Source organism: Oryctolagus cuniculus, chromosome 6 (assembly GCF_051225735.1).
Source record: "Oryctolagus cuniculus isolate XC-2025 breed Fujian yellow rabbit chromosome 6, ASM5122573v1, whole genome shotgun sequence".
In the NCBI taxonomy this organism is placed as follows: domain Eukaryota; kingdom Metazoa; phylum Chordata; class Mammalia; order Lagomorpha; family Leporidae; genus Oryctolagus; species Oryctolagus cuniculus.
This window is the reverse complement of record NC_142872.1, coordinates 48,572,495-48,597,338: the sequence shown is the minus strand read 5'-3', so window position 1 is coordinate 48,597,338 and position 24,844 is coordinate 48,572,495. Positions and strand designations below refer to the sequence as shown.

Genomic DNA, 24,844 nt, shown 5'->3' with positions numbered 1-24,844 from the left:
AATTCGTAACTTGGGAACTCAGGCTGCACAAACCTTGTAGAAAACCTTTCCGTTCTTTTAAGCAGACACAGACTCAAGAAAAAGAATCAAATGAATTCACAATCATTGCAGAGCAAGTTCTGGCCTGGGCCTCCAAGAATGCTCCCCAGAACTCACTGGAACACTGATGATATCCCCACCGGAAGGGATGGATTTCTTATGCCACAGTCAGGAAGTGAACCCCTGACCTGGCATCTGGCTAGAGGAATGCACCCTGCGCAGTGTGATCTGGCGACCAGGAAGGACCAGGACCCCAGAGCCACCCTACCCCTTCCAGGTCAGCACCGGAAAAATGGATTCTCCCAGGCTGCTAGCGTCTTTCCACCTAACTCAATTTCCCCCCTTTAGTTCACTGTTTAATTCAGGGCTTGCACAGGTGCACTGAAGTGACTAAACCTAAATTGTACCAGGAACCTTGCAGCAAGGAGTGTAGGAACCAGGATTTGAGGTTTCCAGCTGCTGTAGTATAGGAAAGGACACCCAGAGAGCTTTGAACAAGTGTGGGACATACACGGCTACCCCTTGGGACTGTAATCTCTCTGCACTCATCACTGTCATGATGCCACTCATCTTCTCCAGTTTGATGCTGGGCATGTTCTCTAGACGTGAATCGACTTGAAATGGACTGAGCAGAGTCAAAGGGGAAACCCCTCCTCATTGCTTACAACACTTGCTTGCCTGCCTATGGCACTTATCACATTTTGTCACTTAAGAGTAACGTGTGTTCTTATTCAGTGGTTCATCACCCTGTCTTCACACTCACAACAGATGATAGATGTTTGCAGATAAATTAAAGACAGAAACAGACAAGGGGGAGGAAATTTCAAGCTCCATCCTGGCTTGCAGCAATTTTTGCAGCCCCTGGAACTGCCGTTTAACAAATACTCTGGAGACACCACCCCTCATCACTGCTGGGACTCACAGCACAAAACCTCCAGGACTGAGGCCTCAGCAGAGCCAGGTTCCAGGTCTCCTCCTATGCATCCAGTCGGTGTTTATTAAATGATTTCCTGTGTGGTAACAGTACCTTTTCCTGGGCTCTCATTATCCATTTCCTTACCAACAACAGCAACCCAGTGATTGCAGCCGGCCTCAGGAGCCACGTGGGCAACACACAGAGATCCCTACTTGGCCCTAGCAAGGGAACTTTGCTAAGCCCTTCGGATTCTAAATGGCTTCCAGACATTGCAGGCGGACTTCCCTCACCTTTGCCATTCCTGACCCATCTGGGAACAGCCTCAACTCTACTTCACTTCAGCTTTCCTTCCTGTGTAAGGCTCAGAGCTCCTCCACTCCCAGATGAGTCTCAGTCTCACCCCCCTGGGTGCACTTGCAACATCACTTCCTGTGGGGGCAGTGTATGGTGCAGAGGGTTAAGCAGCTGCCTGTGATACCAGCATCCCACATAGGCACCAGTTCACATCTCTGTGGCTTGACTTCCAACCCAGCTCCCTGCTAACGTGCCTGGGAAAGCAGAGGGAGATGGCCCAAGACTTTGGATCACCACACCTATGTGGGAGACCCAGATGAAGTTCCAGACTCCTGGCTTTGCCCTGGCCCACTCCTGGCTATTACAGCCATTTGGGGAGTGAACCGGAGGATAGAATATCTCTCTGTGTCTCTCTGTAACTCTGCCTTTCAAGTAAAATAAATAAATCTTTAAAAAAGAGTGAAAACAGAAACTTCAGTTCCCCAGACCTTCCCCAACCAAGGGGTTGCATACTCCATTTTTCTCCTCTGTAACATTCATTTCACTTGTAGCCACTTGCATCATCCCCTTTGGACCCTCAGTTCTCTGAGAGCAGGCCCCAAGCCTTTTGCTTTCCCTTCATATCCCCAGCACCTAGCTTGGGGACTGGCACATAAAAGATATTGATGAGCAATTTGTTGAACTAATGTTTGTTGAGCCCACTAAGTTACATAGTAATAATAATTTTTTATTCCTTTTTTTAAAAAAAGATTTTCTTTATTTATTTGAGAGGTAGAGTTACAGACAGAAAGTGGGAGAGACAGAGAGAGAGGTCTTCCACCCACTGGTTCACTCCCCAAATTGCTGCAATGACCAGAGCTGGGCTGATAGGAAGCCAGAAGCCAGGAGCTTCTTCTGGGTCTGCCATGTTGGTGCAGGGGCCCAAGCACTTGAACCACCGTCCACTGCTTTCCCAGGCCATAGCAGAGAACTGGATAGGAAGAGGAGCAGCCAGGACTCAAACCGGTGCCTATATGGGATGCTGGCACTGCAGGCACAGCTTTACCCACTTTGCCACAGTTCCAACACCAATAATAATTTTCTACATAGCTTGATGGCTTCCCAAACATGTGTGGTAGAAAAGATAGTACAACTAATATAGTTTTATCCTCTCTTTTTAGAAAATAAAAAGCAAGTTTAACTAACTTGTCTGAGGCATGGAACCAGCATTAGAATTTGAATGGAGATCTGCATTAAAATTCTGACTGTAAACCATGTGTGGTGAAACCAGCTGTTAACCAGATGCTCCAGCAGTGGAATGAAATAATGGTAGCAAGGGGAAGAGGGCAGTGGAAGGAACAGGGAGCAGCAAAAGCCAGGCCTCTGACAATTTTTCTTTTCTCCATTGTCTATTTGCTACCGAAACAGAATCGCTGTGCAAGGCAGACCTGCTCAAGGACTAGAGTGAGGAAGTCCAGGGAAGACTCACCTGTGGGGAGGAGAGAAAAGAGGGCTGGGACACAGGGGCCCAGGGCACACTATTTAAATGCATGCACATCCAAACAAAATCTCCACGGAGGCATGCAAGTATTTCCACACACAGGGAAGGAGCCATTGCACATTCAGTGGTGCTACCCACATATTATGCACATACACAGCAACATATGCTTATGCACATTACATATTTAACATATTTAACCTGACACACAGACATCCAGCCCCACCCAGCCCCTGCTCTGTACACCCAGCCAACAAACAACACTCGGGTTACACACCAAGCTGCAGTCTTCAACAGGTGCACGCAGGCGCACACACACAGGCCCTCATGCACACCTGGACAATGCATTTGTGCACACACACAAACACACCTAAGCACACGCTGGGGTTCATAACTCAGAACCCAAGGAAATGTACTCTGGATGTAAGCTCTCAGGCTCACGCTCTCTCACCAGGAGCGCACAGAGGGATGAACGCTCACGTGCCTGTCTCCTTGGACACGTGCACTCTCCTTAAATCCCCCTTGCAAATAACAATCACTCACGTACCAAACGTTCACGGACGGAGACAAGTTCTTCACACACACACACAGACGCAGCGACACACCCAAACACGCACCGGCGCTCCCGGTCCTTTCCAAACCCATGGGAAGAAGAGGCACGGGCCAGCCCACGTGACCAGGAGGCAGGCGCTCCCGCCCATGACGGGATGGGAAAACTATGCCTGGGGCCGGCTTCGGGCCTGGCTGCCGAGGGAGGCGGGGACGCGGAGCACGGCGGAGCGCTCCCTCGGTCCGGACGCCCGTGGACGTGGCCGGCGGCTGCGCGGGTGAGTGTCCCGCAGCGCGGGCGGGCAGACGGGCTGTCGCCAGGGCCGGCCGGGGAGGTTCTCGGGAACCGGGAAGCGGACGGGAGGGCGCGGCTGGGAGAGTGCTGCGCGCGCCCCTCGTCGCGGCTGCCTTAAGTCTGTAACGGGAGTGACCACTCGTGGAGGGCTCAGGGCATGCCAGGGCCTGTGCTCTGCCTGCTGGCTATGCAGTGCCTACTCCGCGCCAAGCCCTGGGGCCCTCTGCGTGCGCTCCCTGGGTTCGTGACCACCCGTTCTCCTCAACCGCAAGGCAGGGATCAGACTCAGAGACCTTCACGGCTTGCTTAGGGCTGCACAGCTGGTAACTGACTGTGATGGGACTGGAACGCTGGGGCGCCTGAATCCAGGGCCGGAGCTACTACCAGTCCTAGGTAACGTTTATCAAGTGCATGATCTCATGTACTCTTCACAGTTCTTTAATTAAATGCATTAGGCAGGCAAACGGCTCGGAAGTGGCAGGCAGGGATCTGCACCCATTCCTCACAAATTCCTCAGGGCTCTCTCCCCTCCACCTCCTCCCCCAAGCCACTGGTCTGCGTGCCTCTTCCTAATTCACTTTGGTCTGGTGTCTCCAGCCCCACTCCTCCTACTCTTTCCAAGCACCTCGGCTGCCAGCAGCGCTACTGCAGCCCAGGTCTCTCCCCTAATTCCGAGGGTCCTTTGCACGTCCTCCGTGTGACGGTCCCATGCTCTTTGGCCACACACCTAGCCTTTGTGGACCCCTTCAAGGGTCCCTTCCTTAGAATAGGCCCTCTCCCAGGGACCCCGAGCTTCTGCCATGCCGAAGAGCAGTGGTGGCAGTGACAATGTCCTGTAAAGGTCAGCCCAGGCGTATATGCAGTGAGCAGTCCCTGCCCCTGCCTCCCCACCTGCACCCTTCTCTTCCTACTCTGTCCCCTGAGAGTTACGTCCATTCCTCCTGCTTGCAGCCGCCACCACCTCAGGCCCATGCTGTCACCATTTCCCCTCCTCACCTATCATGGGCACTGCCAAGTTTCTTCCCAAACATCTGACTTCTCTCCTCTTAGCAGGGTTTCCACTCTTCCCCTTCCTCCAGTCCTTACACCTTAGGGTTACCTTTGTTTTTTTTATAAAGAAGTATTTTATTTATTTGAAAGAGTTACAGAAAGAGGTAGAGCCAGAGAGAGAGAGGTTTTCCATCCTGCTGGTTCACTCCCCAGATGACTGCAATGGCCAGAGCGGAGCTGATCTGAAGCCAGGAGCCAGGAGCTTCTTCCAGGTCTCCTAAGCAGATGCAGGGGCCCAAAGACCTGGGCCTTCTTCTACTGCTTTCCCAGGCCATAGCAGGGAGCTGGATCTGAAGTGGAACAGCCAGGTCTTGAACCAGGGCTCATATGGGATGCTGGCACTGCAGGCAGCTGCTTTACCTGCTATGCCTCAGCACAAGCTTATATATAGTTCTCTTATATATATAAGTTATATATAGTTCTCTATATATTTGTGGGTCCAGCATTTTTAACCTGAAGAGAACATACTTTACAGTCTATGTTGGAGCTTGCTTTTTTTTCCCCACTTAACAGTGTATCTTGAGCATGCTCACATGTCTACATTATAGACCAAGTTTGTTCCTAAGATGATGCCATAGCATGCCACTGTATGAATGAATGGAGATTATTTTTCCCAAGTTTGGGGTCATCTTTGAAACCATTCTGCTTCCATCACAGTCAGCAGGTTCCCTGAGAAAGCACTTCTCTTTCTCTGTAAAGCCCCAGTCTTCCCTGTCCTGCTGTTCCTTCTCTTGTCCTGACCCCGCCCATTGGACATGATTTCCTGCAGGCCCAGCCTCTGCTGGTTTCCACACCCAAATGCTCCTTGTGGGGTATAAGCCTTCTTCCACACTCAAAGTGGCCCCTGCTCCTTCCTCCAGGTCAAAGGCCTCTTTAGCCTCCATGACATGACATGATCTCCTGCAGAAATCAGATTTCTGTTCATCAAGTCCCATTCTATCTTTACTTCTTTTTAAAGATTTTTTTATTTATTTACTTGAGAGGTAGAGTTACAGAGAGAGGGAGAGACAGAGAGAAAGATCCTTCATCCACTGGTTCACTCCCCAACTGGCCACAATGACAGCAATGGCTGGAGCTGGGCTGATCCAAAACCAGGATCCAGGAGCTTCTTCCAGGTCTCCCACACAGGTACAAGGGCCCAAGCACTTGGGCCATCTTCCAGTGCTTTCCCAGGCCTCAGCAGAGAGTTGGATTGGAAGTAGAGCAGCCATATGGGATGCCATATGGGATGCCAGTGCCGCAGATGGAGGCTTAGCGCACTATGCCACAGCACGGGCCCCTCTTTGTTTACTTTTGGAAGGAATTCTAAGCCAAATATTCTTTGCAGACACTAACCCTCGCCTGGATTTGCTCACTTCTATAAATGGCTTACTTCTATAACTCACATACATGCACGCACACGCAGCGCTGCCCCATCAGTAACTTTCCTGCTAGCAGAGGGGCCGTGGAAGTGGGACATGAGCCCTGCTCCAGGTCAGCAAGTCTGGGTTCTACTTTTTCTTTTCACTTTTCTGAGCTCTGTTTTCTCATCTGCCAAGTGCTGCTGATTGTATCAGCCTCTTAGAACTGTGGGGAGAAATGAAAGGAAGCACAAACACCAAAGCTTTGAAATAAGAGCACACAGCAGACACGAGGATTATGACTTTGTTCCTCTAGAGCAGACTCGGATGCTGACAGGGGCCGTGCACGCCGTGCCCATGCTGGGGATGTGGGACCTCTGGGAGTGGTGGCACTGTGGGCACTGAGGAATGCAGGCCCTATGCCTGTGCTTGCATCTCCACAACAGAATACCACAGACCGGGCGCTGGGCCAACACATGCTCAATTCTCATAGCTCTGGACACTGGAAGTCCACGGTCAAGGTGCTGGCAGGTTTGGTTTCTGGCAAGGCTTCTCTCTTTGGCTTGCAGGTGGCAGCCTCCTCCCTGTTGTGTCTTCCCAGGGTCTGATTCCTACTCTCTCCTTCAAATAAGGACATCCACAAAAACTCATTTTACCCTAATAACCTTCTTAAAAGATTCTGTCTCCAAACACAGTTCCATTCTGAGATTCTAGGGGCTAGAACTTCAACATATGGATTTTCCGAACACATAATTCAGCCCATCTCAAGCGTACCCAGCTAGAAGGCAGAATCAGCCTTGCCAGATCTTCCAGGTTCTCAAAACCCAAAACCTTCATTCTGATATAAAATCCCCCAAGTTTTACACTGGCAATATTTCAAAACAAAACCAAAAAGCACAGTGTAGCCTGTGGCCTGCAGATAAGCCAGGGGATCCCCTGTTGTCTGGATTGTCATTTCCCCAGTGGCAGGGCCACGTCCTGAAGCTTTCTAATCTTTCTTAGCTCTTCAAATGGCCACACAATAAGATCTAGACTAGGTCGAAGCCAGGAGCCAGGAACTCCATCCATGTCTCCCACATGGGTGGCAAGGGCCCAAGTACTTGGGCCATCTTCCACTATCTTCCTAGGCATATTAGCAAGAAGCTGGATGGGAAGTGGAGCTGCCAGGACTTGAACAAGCACTCGAATAGGGGAACCTGGTGTGCATTGCAAGGGTCAGCTTAACCCACTGCACCACAACGTGGGCCCCTAAACACCCTTGTTGAAAGTAAAGCATGGGGCCAACACTGTGTCGTAGCAGGTAAAGCCCCCGCCTGCACTGTCGGCATCCCATATGGGCACCAGTTCAAGTCCCTGCTGCTCCACTTCCAATCCAGCTCTCTGCTATGGCCTGGGAAAGCAGTAGAAAATGGCCCAAGTCTTTGGGCCCCTGCATCTGCGTGGGAGACCTGGAAGAAGTTCCTGGCTCCTGGCTTTGGATTGACACAGCTCGGCCATTATGGCCAACTGGGGAGTGAACCAGTGGATGGAAGACCTCTCCCTCTCTCTCTCTCTCTCTCTCTCTCTCTTTCCCCACATGTAACTCTGCCTTTCAAATAAATAAAAATAAATCTTAAAAAAAGTTACAGTGACTATTAAATGACATAATGCAGTAACCAGCCCACAGCAAGCACCCAGGAGCAGTTGTGTTATTCTGACAGAATACTCATTTGGGAGAACTGAAGACAGAAGCGACATCAGGGGGAAGGTTGCCTCCATGTGTGGATGACCAAGCGGACTGGGTCTGCTGTTGCCTCCTCTGTGCACTGCGGCAATAGTGAGCCTGCAAGGAGGTGAACAGCTGGAAGCGGTGGCATCAATGCCAATGAAGGCAGCTGATGCCCTTTTATAGCATGGGATGAATGCAGAGCTGTGGGATTTCTATAGCTGTGCTCTACTTTATTTTTTTTTAAGATTTATTTATTTATTTGAAAGTTAGAGTTTTACAGAGAGAAAAGGAGAGGGAGAGGGAGAGGGAGAGGGAGAGGGAGAGGGAGAGGGAGAGGGAGAGGGAGAGGGAGAGGGAGAGGGAGAAGAGAAACGCACTTGCTGTGGCAGACATTTGTTTACCTGTTAGAATAATGAGATCACAGGGGCTGGCATTGTGGCATAATGTGTTAAGCCACCACATGCGACAGTGGCATCCCATATAGGTGTCAGTTCAAGTCACAGTTACTCTACTTCCAATCTAGCTCCCTGCTAATTTGCCTGGGAAAGCAAAGCAGGATGGCCCAAGAGCTTAGGTCCCCGCATCCACCTGGGAGAACGGGATGAAGCTTCTGGCTCCTGGCTTCAGCCTGGCCCAATCCCAGCCATTGAGGCCACCTGAGGGAGTGAACTAGCAAATGCAACATTCTCTCTCTCTCTTGCTCACTCTTTCCCTCTATTTCTTGGTAATTCTGCTTTACATGTAAATAAATCTAAAAAAAAAAAAAAAGAAGAAGAAGAAAAGAAAAAATGCACACACTCAACTCACAAGATTGAGAAATTATTTTCCAATAAAATATTACTTAAATAATGATTTTAAAAAAAGAATATTATGATCATGATCGTGTGACTGTAACATAAATACAATATGTAACTCACAATCCACTCACCTTACAAGGTTCTTTGTGAACTTTTTATTTGGAAATTTGTGGTTATTTCAGATTCCACACATAAAGTGAAGCAGTAAACAGTTTTACATCATGTTATTTCAAATTCAAACACTTGCCGGCATCGCGGCTCACTAGGCTAATCCTCCGCCTTGCGGCGCCAGCACACCGGGTTCTAGTCCCGGTCGGGGCGCCGGATTCTGTCCCGGTTGCCCCTCTTCCAGGCCAGCTCTCTGCTGTGGCCAGGGAGTGCAGTGGAGGATGGCCCAAGTCCTTGGGCCCTGCACCCCATGGGAGACCAGGAAAAGCACCTGGCTCCTGCCATTGGATCAGCGCAGTGTGGCGGCCATTGGAGGGTGAACCAATGGCAAAGGAAGACCTTTCTCTCTGTCTGTCTCTCTCTCACTGTCCACTCTGCCTGTCAAAAAAAAAAAAAATTCAGACACTTCAAATGAAACCATGTAGTATTTTTTTAAAGATTTATTTATTTATTTGAAAGTCAGAGTTACACAGAGAGAGGAGAGGCACAGAGAGAGAGAGAGGAGAGGTCTTTCATCCACTGGTTCACTCCCCAATAGGCCGCAACAGCCAGAGCTGTGCCAATCCAAAGCCAAGAGCCAGGAGCTTCTTCTGGTCTCCCACGTGGGTACAGGGGCCCAGGGACTTGGGCCATCTTCCACTGCTTTTCCAGGCCATAGCAGAGAGCTGGATCAGAAGTGGAGCAGCCGGGTCTCAAACCGGCGCCATATCGGATGCCGGCACTTCAGGCCATGGTGTTAACCCGCTGCACCACAGTACTGGCCCCAACCATATAGTATTGATTTTCTCATTCTACAGACAAGGAGGCTGAAGCCTAAAGAGGTTAAATAACTCACTCAAGGTCACTGAAGTGAAATGGGAAATTATTGGACAATACAGGGGCCTCCAGCTCAAATCCCACAGGTGGGAAGTCAGGACTGTTTATTCAACTGCAGCTGGTGACAATTACGGTTTTTAAGCAAGGTTTTATGATTTTTTGTACCATGTTTTATTTTCAATATCCATTATCCTTTTTGATTTTCAAAAAGACAGGAAATCATAAAATCATAACAGTGAATGCTTTATAGCTCTTACCATGTGTCAGGCTGTATACTAGAACACTAAGTCCTCATTACAACCTTCCAAAGTAGGTACTACTAGCAGTCTTTTTAAAAAAGATTTATTTATTTTTTGAAAGGTAAAGTTACAGAGACAAAGAAGGAAGACAGAGAGAGAGAAGTCTTCCATCCTCTGGTTCACTCCCCAAAAGGCCGCAATGACTGAGGCTGGGCCAGGCTGAAGCAGGAGCCAGCAGCTTCTTCTCAGGCTCCCATGTGGGTGCAGGGACCCAGGGACTTGAACCATCCTCTACTGCTTTCCCAGGCACATTAGCAGGGATCTGGATCAGAAGTAGAGCAACTGGGACTGGAGCCAGCACCCATATGGGATGCCAGCACTACAGGCCATGGCTTATGCCACTGCACCTAAGCACTAGCCCTTTTTAGGAATCTTAAAAAACTTATGGCAAATGTGCATTATAAATAAATACGCATGGATTTCAAAGTTTTTTGCATTAAAAATAATTTATATTTTCATTCTGTTTTCTATGAACGTTCGGAAGCACTCTTATGTTATTATGTTCCCCACTTTGGAGAAGAGGAGGCTGAGAGAGAAGTCATTTGTCGAAGGTCCCGCAGTAAGTCCCTGGGATTTGAACTCCAGCAAGCACACCAGAGCTTGTACAGTAGCCAGGTGTGACTATTGAGCACTTGCAGTGCAGCCAGTCCCCAGTGAGGCGTGCATACAGTCCATCACTGACTTTCAAAGACTCAGTGCTCGTTAGAGAATGCAAGCTATCTCATTAATAGTGTCTGCAGTGATTACAAGTTGACATGATATTTGGGATATACTGGGCTAAGATTAACCTCACCTGCTTTTTTGCTTTTTTTAATGTAGCCATGGGACAATTTAAAATGACTTAATGTGGCTTGCATCATTTTCCTATTGGGCAGTGCTGCTCAAACACAGTCTTGCATGGCGCCAGCCTGCCACGTGGCGGCTGCATACGGGAATCTGGACACCCTGGGGCTTCCTTCCCACCCATCAGCACAGCAGCCGCGTTCTCTTCTCCCTGCAGTCCTTGGCCTCCTCGTGGTGGAAAACAGTCATGGGCAGATCCCAAGTTTAATGGCTTTGGCTTCAGGCAGCCTTGAGCCTGGCCCTCCTTGTACAGGGGAGTCATCCCAAGGCCCAGAGGGTGGGCCCACTGCCCACCTCCTTGTATGCTATGCTCATTTATGTGAAGTGCACCTATCTGAGGTCTCACTCTTCAGCTTTCATAGCCAGACTGACTTCCGGTGTGTTTTCAGGAATGTTTGCTGGAACAAGCCCCTGGAGATCTTGGTCGTGATTTGTCCTTGGACCTCTTTTTCTAGGCTGAGCCAGAAATAGAGAGAAAACAGCGGGTCACATATTTTCTGGGGCCTCCTGGGCAGTGGGCCCTGTGGCTTGTAATCCTCTGTATTTAGACTCCGGCTGCTGGAGCACTTCCAAATGGGCATTGATCGGGAGATCCCAGGAGAGCGACACTGCGTGAGCACTGTGTGAGGAGCTGCAGCCTGCCTCTTTCTTCCCCGCTCGGTCCCTTTAGCTTTTCAGAGACGCTGGAAAGGGCTGTTTCCAATTGACTTCCTGGAATTCAGGGAGGGCATGGGGTGTTTCTCATTAGAGAATTCTCACTCCCTTCAAAGCGGATTTTTAGTGAACTTCATCCACAAGCAAGCTCTGCTCCACTCCAAACACCAGCCGGGACCCTTTCAACTCCAAACGCTGCTGGATCAGGTTCAGATGTCCTCCGTGTGGGACGAGGTGTACCCAGAAACACTCCAGGGGCTCCCAGTGGGAAGTCAGGACACATCCCTTAGTGGAGCCATAGTGCATGGCAATTACAGTTTGAACAAACGTCTCGCTTGTGTGTCACGTTCTACTTTCTATCTATTGCCGGATTCTCAGAACAACCCTGTCAGACACAGTGGGCAAGCATCACCGTCTCTAATTTAACAGGTTGGGAAACAGGCCCAGATAAGACAAGGTGACCCATAAGTTATAAAACCAGGACGGGGACCCAGGTGTTAGGAATCCAAGACCCGTCATCTCACTGGTTTTCCACTGTAGCCGAGGGCGGCTTTGTCATACACAAGTTTATCAGAATCCCTGGGGGCCTGGGGTATGTTACAGATTATCAGAATGACACTGCATTTAAGGCTGTTCAACAACTACGTGTTGAATACTTGCTGTATATGGGCACTGTGCTCAGTTCTGCTGGTACAACAGAGTGACAGGCAGAGCCTCCGTATTCCTGGGTCCTCTAGAACCTTCCACGGCTAAGAGACAGTCATGTCAAGGGAAGACACACACATAATCACACCAGGGGACCAGGGGTCAAGTGCTTTGAATGGAAGAACAGGGGCATAGAGAGCAGGGTTGGGTGGGACATTTCGGACCTTGTGATGGGGCAGGCCTCCCCGGGGCACAGACACCTGGGGCTGGAAGGAGGAGTCAGCACCTGTATGAAGGCATCTGAGAAGCTTGGGGTCAGCGTTTCTAGAGGTGTCCCCTCCACTTTTAGTGCCACACACAGAGCGGAACAGGAGGACTTTGCAAGCATCACCTCTGCCCCGAGCTAAGCAGACCATTCTCTCCACTGAGAATTCGGGAAAGCAGGTGGCTGGGTTTCCCATGACTGTCCACCATCAAGTTAAACACCACCCTACCCGTCAACAGGTCAATACCTAAGAACCAACAGGTTGAATTTTTTTGTGCATGATTAATACATTCCATTCTCCAAGGGGAGACTGTTGCACTGTCAGGCTTAGCAGCCTTGCTCAAGGCCCAGACAAGTGTCCCTGGAGCTCCCACTGGCAGACCACATTCTGGGAGGGCCAGTGAAAGATCAACACCCCCACTTCTGCCCTTCTCACAACCAGTCTGGGCAGAGGGCTCTTGGGAAGCGGTCAGGGGGGCTGTGTGCTGTGGGCCAGGGACAAAGGGGAGGAAGAGGAAGAAGTCTGTGGACTTGAGGCTTCGGCACTCAAGCTCCTAGGATTTTCCTAGAGCATGTGTACCTAGGAATCCTTAGCTGCTTAACCCAGAGGTGAGAAGCCCAAAACTGAGAAAATCAAAGCCAGACAGAACTCATTCAAGTTTGGCACCTTGTGATTCTATTTCTAAAGTTTAACCGTCTTTCTTTCTAAACTTCTATTTCTACTTATTTATTCAAGAGGCGAGGGACAGAGACAGTCAGCTAGTTCCCTTCTGCTGGTTCACTCCCCAGTGGACCAGAGCTGCGCCTGGGAGCTGGGAAATCAATCCAGGTCTTCCATGAGAGAGGCATCACCAGTGCCTCCCGGAGCCAGCACTGGTAGGAAGCTGCCATCCGGAGCCGGAGCTGGGCACTGATACGAGATGCAGGTGTCCCAGCCAGCGCCTGAGCTCCCAGGTCCTACACCCAGCCCCCACCTACCAAGTCCCCCTTCAGCAGGAAGACTTAATGAAACCTTCTCCATTCACCTCTCACCTTTCCGCTCGCAGACGATGACTTAGGGACCAGGATGGGTGTCTTAAAGACAAGCAAGGACTGGACACTAGAGCTTCCAGGAGCATCAGCTGTGTAGGGCTGTTCTGTGAACCCAGCCCTCCTCCTGCTCCTGTACTCCAGGGAGTCAAAAGGAAGGAGGGCTGAGGTCTGGTTTGGGTTAGAAAAATCAAGAGAAGAATGAGAATTAACTGAGGCCATGGGAGCTCGCAGACCCAGACAGCTAGGCAGGGAGAGCCGAGGGAAGGAGCTGAGGGCCAGGCATGTAGGGCCTTGTGAGCTGTGACAGGGTCCCGGTGTCTGCTATGTGCAGTCAGTGGCTACTCGAGGGCTTGAGGGGAGATGTGGCTGATCTGTGCTTTTAAACATGGGGCACACAAGGAGGTGCACGGGGCAGGGAGCCCTGGGAGGGGGCTCTTGCAGGGGCCAACCAGGGAATGTGCACTGGGGCACGCTTCGTGTACCCTGATCTTGTGGCTCAGCCCTTGGGGACACCCCCACTAACACCCAAAGGGGCTTGTGGTGGGGAGTTGGCCTAGGGGGCTGCCTGGCCCCATCACCTTGGCTAAGCGAAATGTGGGCTTCTCGAAGGACAGGAGGCTTTCTCAAGCATCGAGGAAGCTGACGGAGAAAAAGCTGCCCTCTCGCATCTTCAAAGTCATGGTGTGTGTGTGTGTGTGTGTGTGTGTGTGTGTGTGTGTGTAAAATAAAATACAGATATCTGAGAAGTTTCTCTTGCTGGGCATGGTGTTCCCAGCTCCCAGAGAAACCTCTTCAAGGCCTCTTCTGTAATTTGGGCTATTTGAGAGGAAAAATATCTAAGAAATGCTGCCATCGTGGGAAGCATTTGGGCACTGGGCGTGGTCAAGTCCCAGTTCATCTATGACTTCTGCCGCCGACTAGCTGTGCAACGTGAGCAAATTCTCCTGAGTCTCAGCTTCCTCCTCAGTGCAGCAGGAGAAGCAGCAGCGGAAGGAGCAAGGTGCAGGGGACGGGCGCGGTCTTCAGCGATGCTCAGACAGGAGTCCCGGAGTTGCCTCCGTTTTCCTCCTCTGAGAAACAGAGGAGTAAGCATGTGCCTTTACAGGGTTTACGGGAAACCTCAAGTACAGCAGGGTAGGCAAAGGGCACTGAAGCCTACCCAGGCAGCGGACACTGAGACTCTCTGGACAACACAGCCTCCTCCCTGTCTGGGGAGTGTGCAGCCGGGAGGCCCGAAGAGAGAGGGGTCTTCAGCTGTGGCAGATCGTTCCTGTCTCCTGCCTCCCTCCATCCAAGGGCCTCCTTCCCGCCTGTTCATCTTTGCAGAATCCTCACCTGCAAATGCTTGCAGGTGGGAACTTTCCAGACCCTTTTTTTTTTATTTTTTTTTTTTGACAGGCAGAGTGGACAGTGAGAGAGAGAGACAGAGAGAAAGGTCTTCCTTTTTCTGTTGGTTCACCCCCAAATGGCTGCCTTGGCCGCCGTGCTGCAGCTGGCGCACCGCGCTGATCCGAAGGCAGGAGCCAGGTGCTTCTCCTGGTCTCCCATGGGGTGCAGGGCCCAAGCACTTGGGCCATCCTCCACTGCACTCCCGGACCACAGCAGAGAGCTGGCCTGGAAGAGGAGCAACCGGGACAGAATCCAGCGCCCCCAATTGGGACTAGAATCCGGTGTGCTGGCGCCGCAGACAGAGGATTAGCCCATTGAGGCATGGCCGGGCCCCCTCCAGACCCTTTCAAACCTGCCTTGAAATTTCGGTTTCTATTCTGGAGGGCTCAGCTATGCTGCAGCCCAAAAGTAACAGCAACCAGATTCCAAGACTCTTATCAAGCAGCCCAGGAGAGGTGGTTTCACGGGGTCTGGGAAGTGTCCCAGTGTCCTGGAAGCTCCTGTCATCTGGGTGACATTACCATGAGGTTTGCCAGGACTGCCTGCCGCCTCTTCTGTTATCCATGAAACATACGTGCAGCAAGTGCAGCATCAGAAATATAATCAAACTGCCTCCCTTTTTTGCTCCCTTGGCCCCTTTATAATTTATCTAGTGGAAGGGAGCCAGTCTCTTCCCCCTGGTTGAAGTCTGCTCCTCAGCAAAGGTGTGAAGCTGGCAGGGCCAGCTGTGCCCTTCTCGGCTCGCCTCTGTCCAGGTTTAGGGGAGGAGAGGTGAGGGGCCGTGGGAGGATTCCTGCCATCTTGTGGCTGGGTCGGGAGCCTCACCACCCTGCATCTCTGGGCCTCGTAGACGTGTGCAGCTGCTCTTGCGGGGGCTGTTCTCATGGCCAGTCCTTTGGGGGTCCCCACATTTGGCCTGTGATGTGAGTGATACACATTGTCCTTTCACTGATAAGGGGAGGGCTCCCCTGGGTCACATCAGGGGCTTGCTGGTGTTCATCCAGGCTGGTTATCAATACTGGGGCCCACACTGCCTATCAAGACGCCTCTGACCCAGGCCAACTCCTATCACAGGCAGGATGTCTCTCTGGGATTTCCATCGACGATGGGGGCGGGGCACAGGGGTACCCATCCCCTTCCACAGAGCAGCAGTATCCTCTCTCTCTCTCTCTCTCAGTACAAGACCCTCCTGCGTTCACCCACTATGTCATCCTTTTGCAACACCAAAGCCAACACGTCACTCTGCTGCTGAATCTCTCTTTACATTGATGTTCTGGGCCTTCTTTGCCCCTGGTAGCAGCTCTGGCCCTGGCTCTGTGTTGCTGTCTGGGGGCTGCTAAGGTCCAAAGGTACATTTGTGAGAGCTGCACACCGTGTGTAGAGTGAGCCCTCAGCCATGCAGCAGGCTGCAAAACAAAGGCAGGTTCCACAGGGGACCCAGCAGCACTCCTGGAGAACTGCCACCCTCCCAGTCACGAGCCTGCTCTCTGCTGGACAGTTCCCGCAAACACAAGGGTCTTTTGTCACCACTCACCTTCATCAGTGAAAAATATAAACCCTCTCTCTCTCTGCTGCTATGAGTTTGACTATTAGACTCATACAGGATTCCGTCGGTGCCTGGCTTAGTTCACTTAGCATAATGTCCTCTAGGTTTAGAGACGCCGTTACAAATGGCAGAACTTCTTTTTTCGGGGCTGGTGTTATGGCACAGTGAGGCAAACTACACCTACAATGCCAGCATTACATACTGGAGTGCCAATTCAAGTCCCAGCTGCTCTGGTTCCAATCCAGCTCCCTCCTAATGTGCCTGGGAAAGCAGTGGAAATGGCCCAAGTACTTGGGCCCCTGCCACCCACATAGACCCAGATGGAGCTCCAGACTCCTGGTTTTGTCCAGGGGGCCAGCCCCAACCATTGCAGCCATTTGTGAAGTGAATCGGAAGATGGAAGGGGCGTGTGTGTATGTGTGTGTGTGTGAATCTGGCTTTCAAATAAATAAATAAATAAGTCTAACTGGCCCTATTTTAAGGGCCAGTATTGTGGTATAATGGGTTAAGTCACCACCTGCAATGCCAGCATCCCATATGGGTGCCCGTTTGAATCCCAACTGCTCCACTTTGGATCTAGCTCCCTGCTAATAGCCTGGGAAAGCAACAGAGGATGGTCAAGTGTGTGAGCCCCTGTACCCACGTGGGACACCTGGATGAAGCTCCTGGCTCCTGGCTGTGGCCTGGCTCAGCCTCCGCTGTTGTAGCCATTTGGAGAGTAAACCAACAGATAGAAGATCTCCCTCTCTCCCTCTCTTCCAAACTCAATGAATAAATCTTTAAAAAAAGGGAAAAAATTCCTGTTTTAAAGGCTCAATAATATTCCACTGTGGATATTGACTGCATTTTCTTTATCCATTCATCTCTTGATAAACACTTCAGTTGCTTCTGCATCTTGACTATTGTGAAGTGCATGGGAGAATGCAGGTGTCTCTTTGAGATCCTGACTTCAGTTCTTTTGGATACATACCCAGACCTGGGATTGCTGCATCCTGGCGTTTTTCTATTTTGAAAGGTTTAACGAGCCGCAATACTGTTTTCCACCGCTGCTGTACCAGTTTACATTCCTACCTCCCTTTGCTATTGTCTCCCCTTAATATGATGGTAAAATTCTATTTCTGCTGTTGGTGAGGTGCCTGATTCTCAGGAATTAATTTGCACATATAGTGTTTCTTTTTACAATTTTCTTTATGTGTTATTTATAAGGCAGAGCAACAGAGTGGAGGAGGGCTGGGAGGAGATGATCTCTGTGAGCCTAACACGTGATCTCCAGTGAGCTCGTGCTGTTGTTGCCAAGAGCCTTAAGGGCACAGCCTAGCCTGGGGCAGGCGGACACAGGCTCTGGTTCTGGATGGCTTTGTCCAAACTCCAGCCCTGCCACCTGCTAGTAGCATCACTTGGACACGCTGCTCACCCTGCCTGAGACACCACGGCCTTACCTCTCCCTAGGAGTGTTGTGATGACAGAGCAATGTGTGGAGAGCTCCGAGTATGGAGCTGGCACACAGGAAGCACTGGGAAGAGCAGCTGGTGCCACGGCTGGCCAGCGCCGCGTAGGTGATGGTCCACATGCACGTGGCAACACAAGCCTCAGCTCTCCCCTCCTGCAGCCTGAGTTCCCCAGGAGAAGCAGCCTCGTTGCAAACCACCCCCTACAATTTTCAGTATTTCTGCCCTTGTGACTTTCTGTGTATGCCGCATATGGGAATGAATGCAGTGATCCTTCCAGCCACAGTCCTGCCTTCCCCCTGGTCCTGCTTTCCTTTCGTCCACCCTACAGGACAAGGTGATGCTGAGGGCCTCACTGTCAAGGCCGCTCCACACTGTGTTTTGGGCACATGACTCAGCTCACCCAGTGTGTCCCCAAGACAGGACGCCAATGACCAGCTAGCACGTGATGCAGGAAACAGCAAAGGTCACAAATACAACTGAGGCTGTGCCAGCTGCCTCCTCCTCCTGACAGCCACCCTCACCTGCCACTGCTCTCTTACCTCCCACAGGTGGCCACCATGATCCCCTGGGTGCTCTTGGCCTGTGCCTTCCCCTGTGCTGCTGACCCTCTGCTCGGTGCCTTCGCGCGCAGGGACTTCCAGAAGGGCTCCCCTCAGCTTGTCTGCAGCCTGCCGGGCCCTCAAGGTCCACCTGGCCCCCCAGGAGCCCCAGGGCCCTCAGGAATGGTGGGAAGAATGGGCTTTCCTGGCAAAGACGGCCAGGATGGCCAGGACGGGGACCGGGGGGACAGCGGAGAGGAAGGTAAGAAGCCCTGCCCCTGCCCCTACTATCTCCACCCAAGGTTGACTGTATCTGGTATGGCAGGCATTGTGAAATTACTAAAACTGGTATTAATCCCTTCCATTGCAAACAAATGCAATATGTCTTTATAAACAGAGCCGTGTATTCTGAGAAAACAATGAGTATCAAACTTTCTGTCCTGCCCCTGCTGCACCTTGGGTTTGCTAAGTGACTTTGACATATTATTCAGAACTCTTTTGGTTGCAAATGACAGAGGTCCAATTGATAGCCCCAACTAGAATTTATTGACTCACGAAACTGGGAAATCCAAGAGCCAAGCTTCAGGAAAGGCTAGATCTAGGAGCTAAATACCCTTGTCAGGGCTCTGTTTCTCTGTATTAACTACCCTCTCACAAAGGCTGGAATGTCTGAAATGGCAACTGGTGGGGTCAAGCCTGTCGCTCCCCCTCTTCGTGGAGGAGCGACACAGGACCCTGCGCTGTTCTTTCGTCTGCTCGGCCCTCCCCGGGTTTGCTGCTGGTTCTTCCCGGGTTGGCTACTATCCCTTCCACCTCTGTGGAAGGGCAGTTCCCCCTGGCCACATTCCCCACTTCCGCAGGGGAGCGGCACACCGCCAGCCGGCTCTTCTCGGGGGCTGCACAGGTGTTTCTTCAGCTACATGTTCCCCTTAGATGTTCCTGGTGCATGCCATCTCTCTCCTCCTTTATAGTCCTCCTCCGCCAATCCCAACTCGGCTGCCCACACGCCGAGTACGCTGCTCTCCAATCAGGAGCAAGTCCTACAGTTAATTGGTTGAACTGGAGGCAGCTGTGCGGAAGCTGTTTACTTCTCTCCCAGCGCCATATTGTGGGAGAGCAGATGCATAGAATAAGTCTTAATTCCAGTAACTCAGTCTAGTCCGGGTTGCTCCCCACAAAGCCTGCATTCTCGTGGCCTTGATCTACAGAGACTATCTCAGGATGACACATTCTTCTTAGCCACATGTGTTTTCTGGACCAATGTCTTTGATCACAGAGGTAGGGTACCACCATTTGCTAGGACAGGTGGTGAGGACAGATAGCCACCTTGAAGTAGTGAAGGGCAGTTCCCCAAAGGGCACACAGCAATTAGGTGGGTGCTCCCATGGGCCCCTGGGCTTTGACATTCTTCACCTCTCTGAACTTTCACCAAGCACGTTTCAGGTTCAGCAGCATCCCCCAAGAAACATTTCAAGCAGTAGCAAAAATTTCATGGCTTTAACTGCATGGCAATGTAATAGTGGCCAAGCACCTTTGACAGGTTGTTTATCTGCCCAGCAATAGCTCTCTGTAAAGGAGGTATTCTATGATCTCACACTGCATGTGAGCAGAACCATGAGATTACACTGAGAACAGTTTGTCGTAACTGCAGGAACTTGAATTTTGGAAACAAGGCTGGATATCAGCTCAGCAAATGCCTTGACCTCTCTCTAAACCTCAGCGTTCTCATCTCTAAAACAGGGATAATAATGGCATCTGCCTCACAGGGTTGTAAGGAAACGAAACAGTGCTTGAAGTACCAGTCTCCGAGTAGGCATCCATCAGTGCTGGTTACTCCATAGCCAACTTACCAAGCTCCTATAACAGGCTGTGGGCAGACCCTAACCTGGCCGTCACCTGCTATACCAAACTAACTCTTCCAAAAGTACCTCTTGGCCAGAAGAAAATCTGTAAAACCATGATGGTGGCTTTGACTCATAGAGGTCAAGTGCGCCACACACTGTGTGCAGGTGGAACTCAAGTGTATGTCCACAGAATCCACAGTAGATGTTCCCCAAGATCTGTCTTATGCATCCCAAGGGAGTGGGGCTCTGCTGACGACTTTTCCCGCTGGGTCAGGAGTTCCGAGGGTGTGAGTTTGGGCTGCATCTGTCCGCTTCTCCTGCCACACAAACACTCCAAGGCAAGCAGCGTTGAGAGAGGGGGAGTCCTAATGTGTAACCCAGAGAAAGGCGGGCCCACGGGGCTGGCTCAGGATGATATGCACCTACCCTCCAGCACCACACACACACATACACATGTGCGCGCGCGCACACACACACAAGCCCACCTCCACCTCCAGACAGGGCTTGGAAAGGGAAGTCTGTTCTTCCTGAAGCCTCTGGCAGGGGGCATCCAGAAAGACGCCGGACACAGGAGGGAGCTGCGGAGAGCTTCCGGCTCAGCCTCCTTTTCCATTTGTCTCCCTCCAAATCCCCAGCCCAGTACCACGCTGTCTCTACTCCTTCTCTTCTTGCGATGCCTTCTCCCACCTTTTGGTATTTCTTGTTTTCCAGGAACAACTGTGTGACCTTTCTTCCTTCTGTTTTGTCCCCATTCTTTTCATTGATTTTTAATTATGCAAGTAATGCACAAAAGCACTCTTGCTGTAATCTGTTCAAACAGTGCAAACACAGCTAAGGTCCTAATTGCTACCCCTTGCCATTCTCCCTGCAGCCTCCAGAGGCAGCCACTGGTGAAGGGTTAGATGTGGTCATCCTTTGTGCACTCACAAATGGGTATAAAACCCCAGTTGTTGCCAGGCACTCAACCTAAGAACTCCGCCCCTGACCATTAGATGTTCAGGAAGAAAACACCATTTGGAAACCAATTTCTCCAATTATTTAAAATAGGAAATATTTACATGTGTTACATATTAACCCCAAACTCTAAAATCCATGCAGTGCCTTCACACAAGGGTACTTCCCTAAGCTCAAGAACAAATGGAATTAAAAATAATTTTAAGAGCCAGCATTTGGTGCAGTGGTCAAGGCATCGTTGCAATGCCCGAATTCCACACTGGGTTGCTTGAGTTTAGTCCTGGCTCTGCTCCCGATTCCAGCCCCTGCTAAACGACACCCTGGGAAGCAGCACTGATGACTCGGGTTGCATCCCTGCTACCCGTCTGAGAGACCTGCATTGAGTTCTTGCCTCCTGGCTTCAGCCTGGTCTAACCTGGGCTATTGCAAACTTTGGGGAAATAAAACAGGAAATGAAATTTCTGCCTTTCTGTCTATCTGTCTCTCTCTCTCTCCCTTTCAAATAATTACAACAAAAAAATTGAAATTTTTGTGCACATTTGAAATCCATGTAGTTTTTTCATAATATGCATTTTCCTTGAGCTTTTTTAAGATGCTGCATATGCAAGGATTTCTAAATTTTTCCAGCAAAATGAACCTATCTTTAATTCTGTTTTCTACAAACATTTTGAAGTGCCTTATAATACAAGTAAGAAAAAAGCAGTGTTTTAGGATGTAAAATGCCTCAAATATCGCTCCTTGATGCCCCATGTGGTGGTGACTAGCAGTTGCCTCCTGTCCAGTGACAGTGGGAGGCTAGCAGCTCCAGCAAGCTTCCAGAGCAGCTCGCGTGGCAGCCAGCCTGCTTTTCAAAACATCTACACCCAGTTCTGCCATTCTACCATGTGTGCAACTGTATTCAGATGCCATGCAAATCCTTATATATTTTTTGGTTTAAAATGTTATATTGGGACTGGCATTGTAGCACAGCAGATAAAGCTGCTGCCTATGATACCAGCATCTCATATGGGTACTAGTTCACATCCTAGCTGCTCCACTTCCAATTCAGCTCCTTGATAATGGCCTGGAAAAAGCAGTGAAAGGTGGCCCAAGTGTTTGGGTTCCTGCCACCCACATAGGAGACCTGGATGAAACTCCTGGATCCTGGTTTTGGCCTGGCCCAGCACTGCAGCCACTTGGAGAATGGATCAGTAGATAGATCTCTGTCTGTCTCTCCCTTTCTCTTTGCAACTCTTCCAAAATAAATAAATATTTAAAATAAAATATTACATTGAGTTGAGAGGTCATAAATATAATATCCTCTATATAACCAATGGCCAAAAATGTTACATTGAGAGAAACCTACATTTTATGCAAAAAGAACATGAAAAAGCAAAGGTATTCTACAGGAAAACACTGTGGGACGGATGTTCTGTAGGATGTGCCATCTGCGACTCAGTGAGTGTTTACCCCAGGCCAGGCACTCTTCTACACATCTACATGGGTATAGAAGTATTTAGCATTGTGGTTTCCTTTCAACAAAAAGAGTTCAGCCACCTGCTGTTTCCTCCTAACAGTATAGTATAAAGAAAGCTTCCCATAGTGTGTGAAAATCTACCTCATTTTTTAAACTCCTGCATAGAATTCCACAGCATAGAACATAATTCTTTAATCACTTCCTCCAGGTAGGCATTTAGTTGTTCTCTCCTCCAGTTCAATCCTCAAATGTCTACAATGGCTGATGCTGGGCCAGTGCCAAAGCTGGAAATTCAATTCAGCTCTGCCATTTGGGAGGTAGGGACTCAATTACTTGAGCCATCGCTGCTGCCTCCCAGGGTCTGCACTGGCGAGAAGCTGGAGTCAGAAACTGAATCCAGGTACTCCAATCTGGGGTGCAGGTGCCTTACCCATTGGGCCAAACACCTGCTCCCTGCTGTTCTGTCTTGCTACTGTGACAAGGCTGCAGCAAAAACCCTATGCACATTGTCCAAACTCTTGTGCACCAGGCAGGGATTTTATCAAGATTGATGTATTAAAGCCAAGAGAGTCCTCCCATTCCCTTCTCAACTAGCACAGTCCACGGGAGGACTGATCTGGCAGACAAAGCAGACTCTGCAAATTGTAACGAGCCATTCTTTTTGCCTCCATCCGCCACGACTCTGCCACATAAGTGTCAGTGTTCCCATTTTCCAGATGAGACTGAGAGTGGCCCAGGTTACACCATCGAGATGTGCACCCATTTCTGAGTGACTCCAAAGCCTTCTTGTTTTTTCCATTACCCAGAGGCTCCTGCACCAAGGATGGAAGGCCAAGGCCCACAGCTTGTGTCTGGGCCTGTGAGGGCCCCTCCATAACACCAGCTGCTCTGTCTTCCAGGTCCACCTGGCCGGACAGGTAACCGGGGAAAGCCAGGACCAAAGGGCAAAGCCGGGGCCATTGGGCGGGCTGGCCCTCGCGGCCCCAAGGGGGTCAGTGGTGCCCCCGGGAAGCATGGCACTCCAGGCAAGAAGGGGCCCAAGGGCAAGAAGGGGGAGCCGGGCCTCCCAGGCCCCTGCAGCTGCGGCAGTGGCCGTGCCAAGTCGGCCTTCTCGGTGGCAGTGACCAAGAGCTACCCACGGGAGCGGCTGCCCATCAAGTTTGACAAGATTCTGATGAACGAGGGTGGCCACTACAATGCATCCAGCGGCAAGTTCGTCTGCAGTGTGCCAGGGATCTACTACTTCACCTACGACATCACGCTGGCCAACAAGCACCTGGCCATCGGCCTGGTACACAACGGCCAATACCGCATCCGGACCTTTGACGCCAACACCGGCAACCATGACGTGGCCTCGGGCTCCACCATCCTGGCTCTCAAGCAGGGTGATGAGGTCTGGCTGCAAATCTTCTACTCAGAGCAGAACGGACTCTTCTACGACCCATACTGGACCGACAGCCTCTTCACAGGCTTCCTCATCTACGCTGACCAGGACAACCCCAATGAGGTGTAGACAGGCGGTGCTGGGCCTCCAGGACAACCCCAATGAGGTATAGACGGGCAGTGCTGGGCCTCCTGGCAGGAGACAGCTTCAGGACTTGTGCTGACTGAGCAAAACCCCCAAACTGGGGGCTGGGGGCTGGGAGGCACGGGGGCTCCTAGCCTCAGGCTGACCTCTACTTCTTTTTTCCTTCATCATTAAATCCAAGTATTTTTATTCATCCATCCATCTGTTTGTTCTTTTTTTTTTTTTTTTTTTTGTATCTACAGTGTAACAGGCACTGTGCTACACTCTGGAAAATATGCAGTGAGCAGGACAGACTGACTCTGTCTCTGTGGGGTTCCCCTTCTAGATGGAGATCCAATTTATCAATAAACAAGCAACCAACACAACTATTACGCCAGGATGGGAATGAACACACCGTGGTTGACGGTGACAGCAACAACAGGAGACAGGGAAGAAGCTGAATTTTTTTTTCACTTACAGTGAGTCTGCAAATTTTCACGTGCACGCCTTGTAACTGCCTTGTAGCTAAAGAGCAAACTATTTCCAGCCTTGCGGTGCTAGCATCCTATGTTGGAACGCTGCTCCATTCCTGATCCAGCTCCCAGCTAATGTGCTTGGGAAAGCAGCAGAAGGTGGCCAAGTTCTTAGGCCCCTGCCACCTATGTGGGAGATCCAGAAGGAGTTCCTGGCTCCTGGCTTCAGGCTGGATCAGCCCTGGATGTTGTGGCCATCTGGAGAATGCACCAGTGGACAGAAGTCCTCTATTACTCTCTCTCTCTCCATTGCTCCACCTTTCAAGTGAATAAATAAATATATTTTAACATGCATTTATACACCTAACCTGCTGCACATCCTTGTTCAGCAATACGGTATACCTGGAGCATTGGTTCTTTCCCCTTGTGATCGTGGAACTGACTGCCGCTGATAGCAAGAGTAGCATACAACAACTTCTCACTAGCCCAGGAAAAGAC

The 24,844-nt window shown here is 50.5% G+C and overlaps 1 protein-coding gene across 3 annotated transcripts; it reads left to right on the top strand.

The window, feature by feature from the left end:
* The first annotated feature begins 3,273 nt into the window (after positions 1-3,273).
* Positions 3,274-24,091, top strand: C1QTNF2 (C1q and TNF related 2). Of its 3 annotated transcripts, XM_070076395.2 has the most exons (4): positions 3,307-3,553; positions 10,233-10,307; positions 18,122-18,374; positions 23,266-24,091. In XM_070076395.2, exons 1-4 carry the CDS (start codon positions 3,434-3,436, stop codon positions 23,877-23,879), a joined length of 1,062 nt encoding a protein of 353 aa, XP_069932496.1. In that variant the 5' UTR covers positions 3,307-3,433; the 3' UTR covers positions 23,880-24,091. The 3 variants fall into 3 exon arrangements, with proteins under 3 accessions (XP_051699531.2, XP_069932496.1, XP_089191159.1); XM_051843571.3 differs by lacking the exon at positions 10,233-10,307 and having other exon boundaries at positions 3,274-3,553; XM_089335033.1 differs by lacking the exons at positions 10,233-10,307; positions 18,122-18,374 and having other exon boundaries at positions 3,326-3,553.
* Positions 24,092-24,844: the final 753 nt, after the last annotated feature.

Bases quoted from the DNA above. Each gene is read 5' to 3' on its own strand.
- C1QTNF2 (XM_070076395.2), top strand. From the start codon at position 3,434: ATGGGAAAACTATGCCTGGGGCCGGCTTCGGGCCTGGCTGCCGAGGGA. The intron at 3,554-10,232 runs GTGAGTGTCCCG...AACGTTCGGAAG, and splicing joins CGTGGCCGGCGGCTGCGCGG to CACTCTTATGTTATTATGTT. The intron at 10,308-18,121 runs GTAAGTCCCTGG...TACCTCCCACAG, and splicing joins CATTTGTCGAAGGTCCCGCA to GTGGCCACCATGATCCCCTG.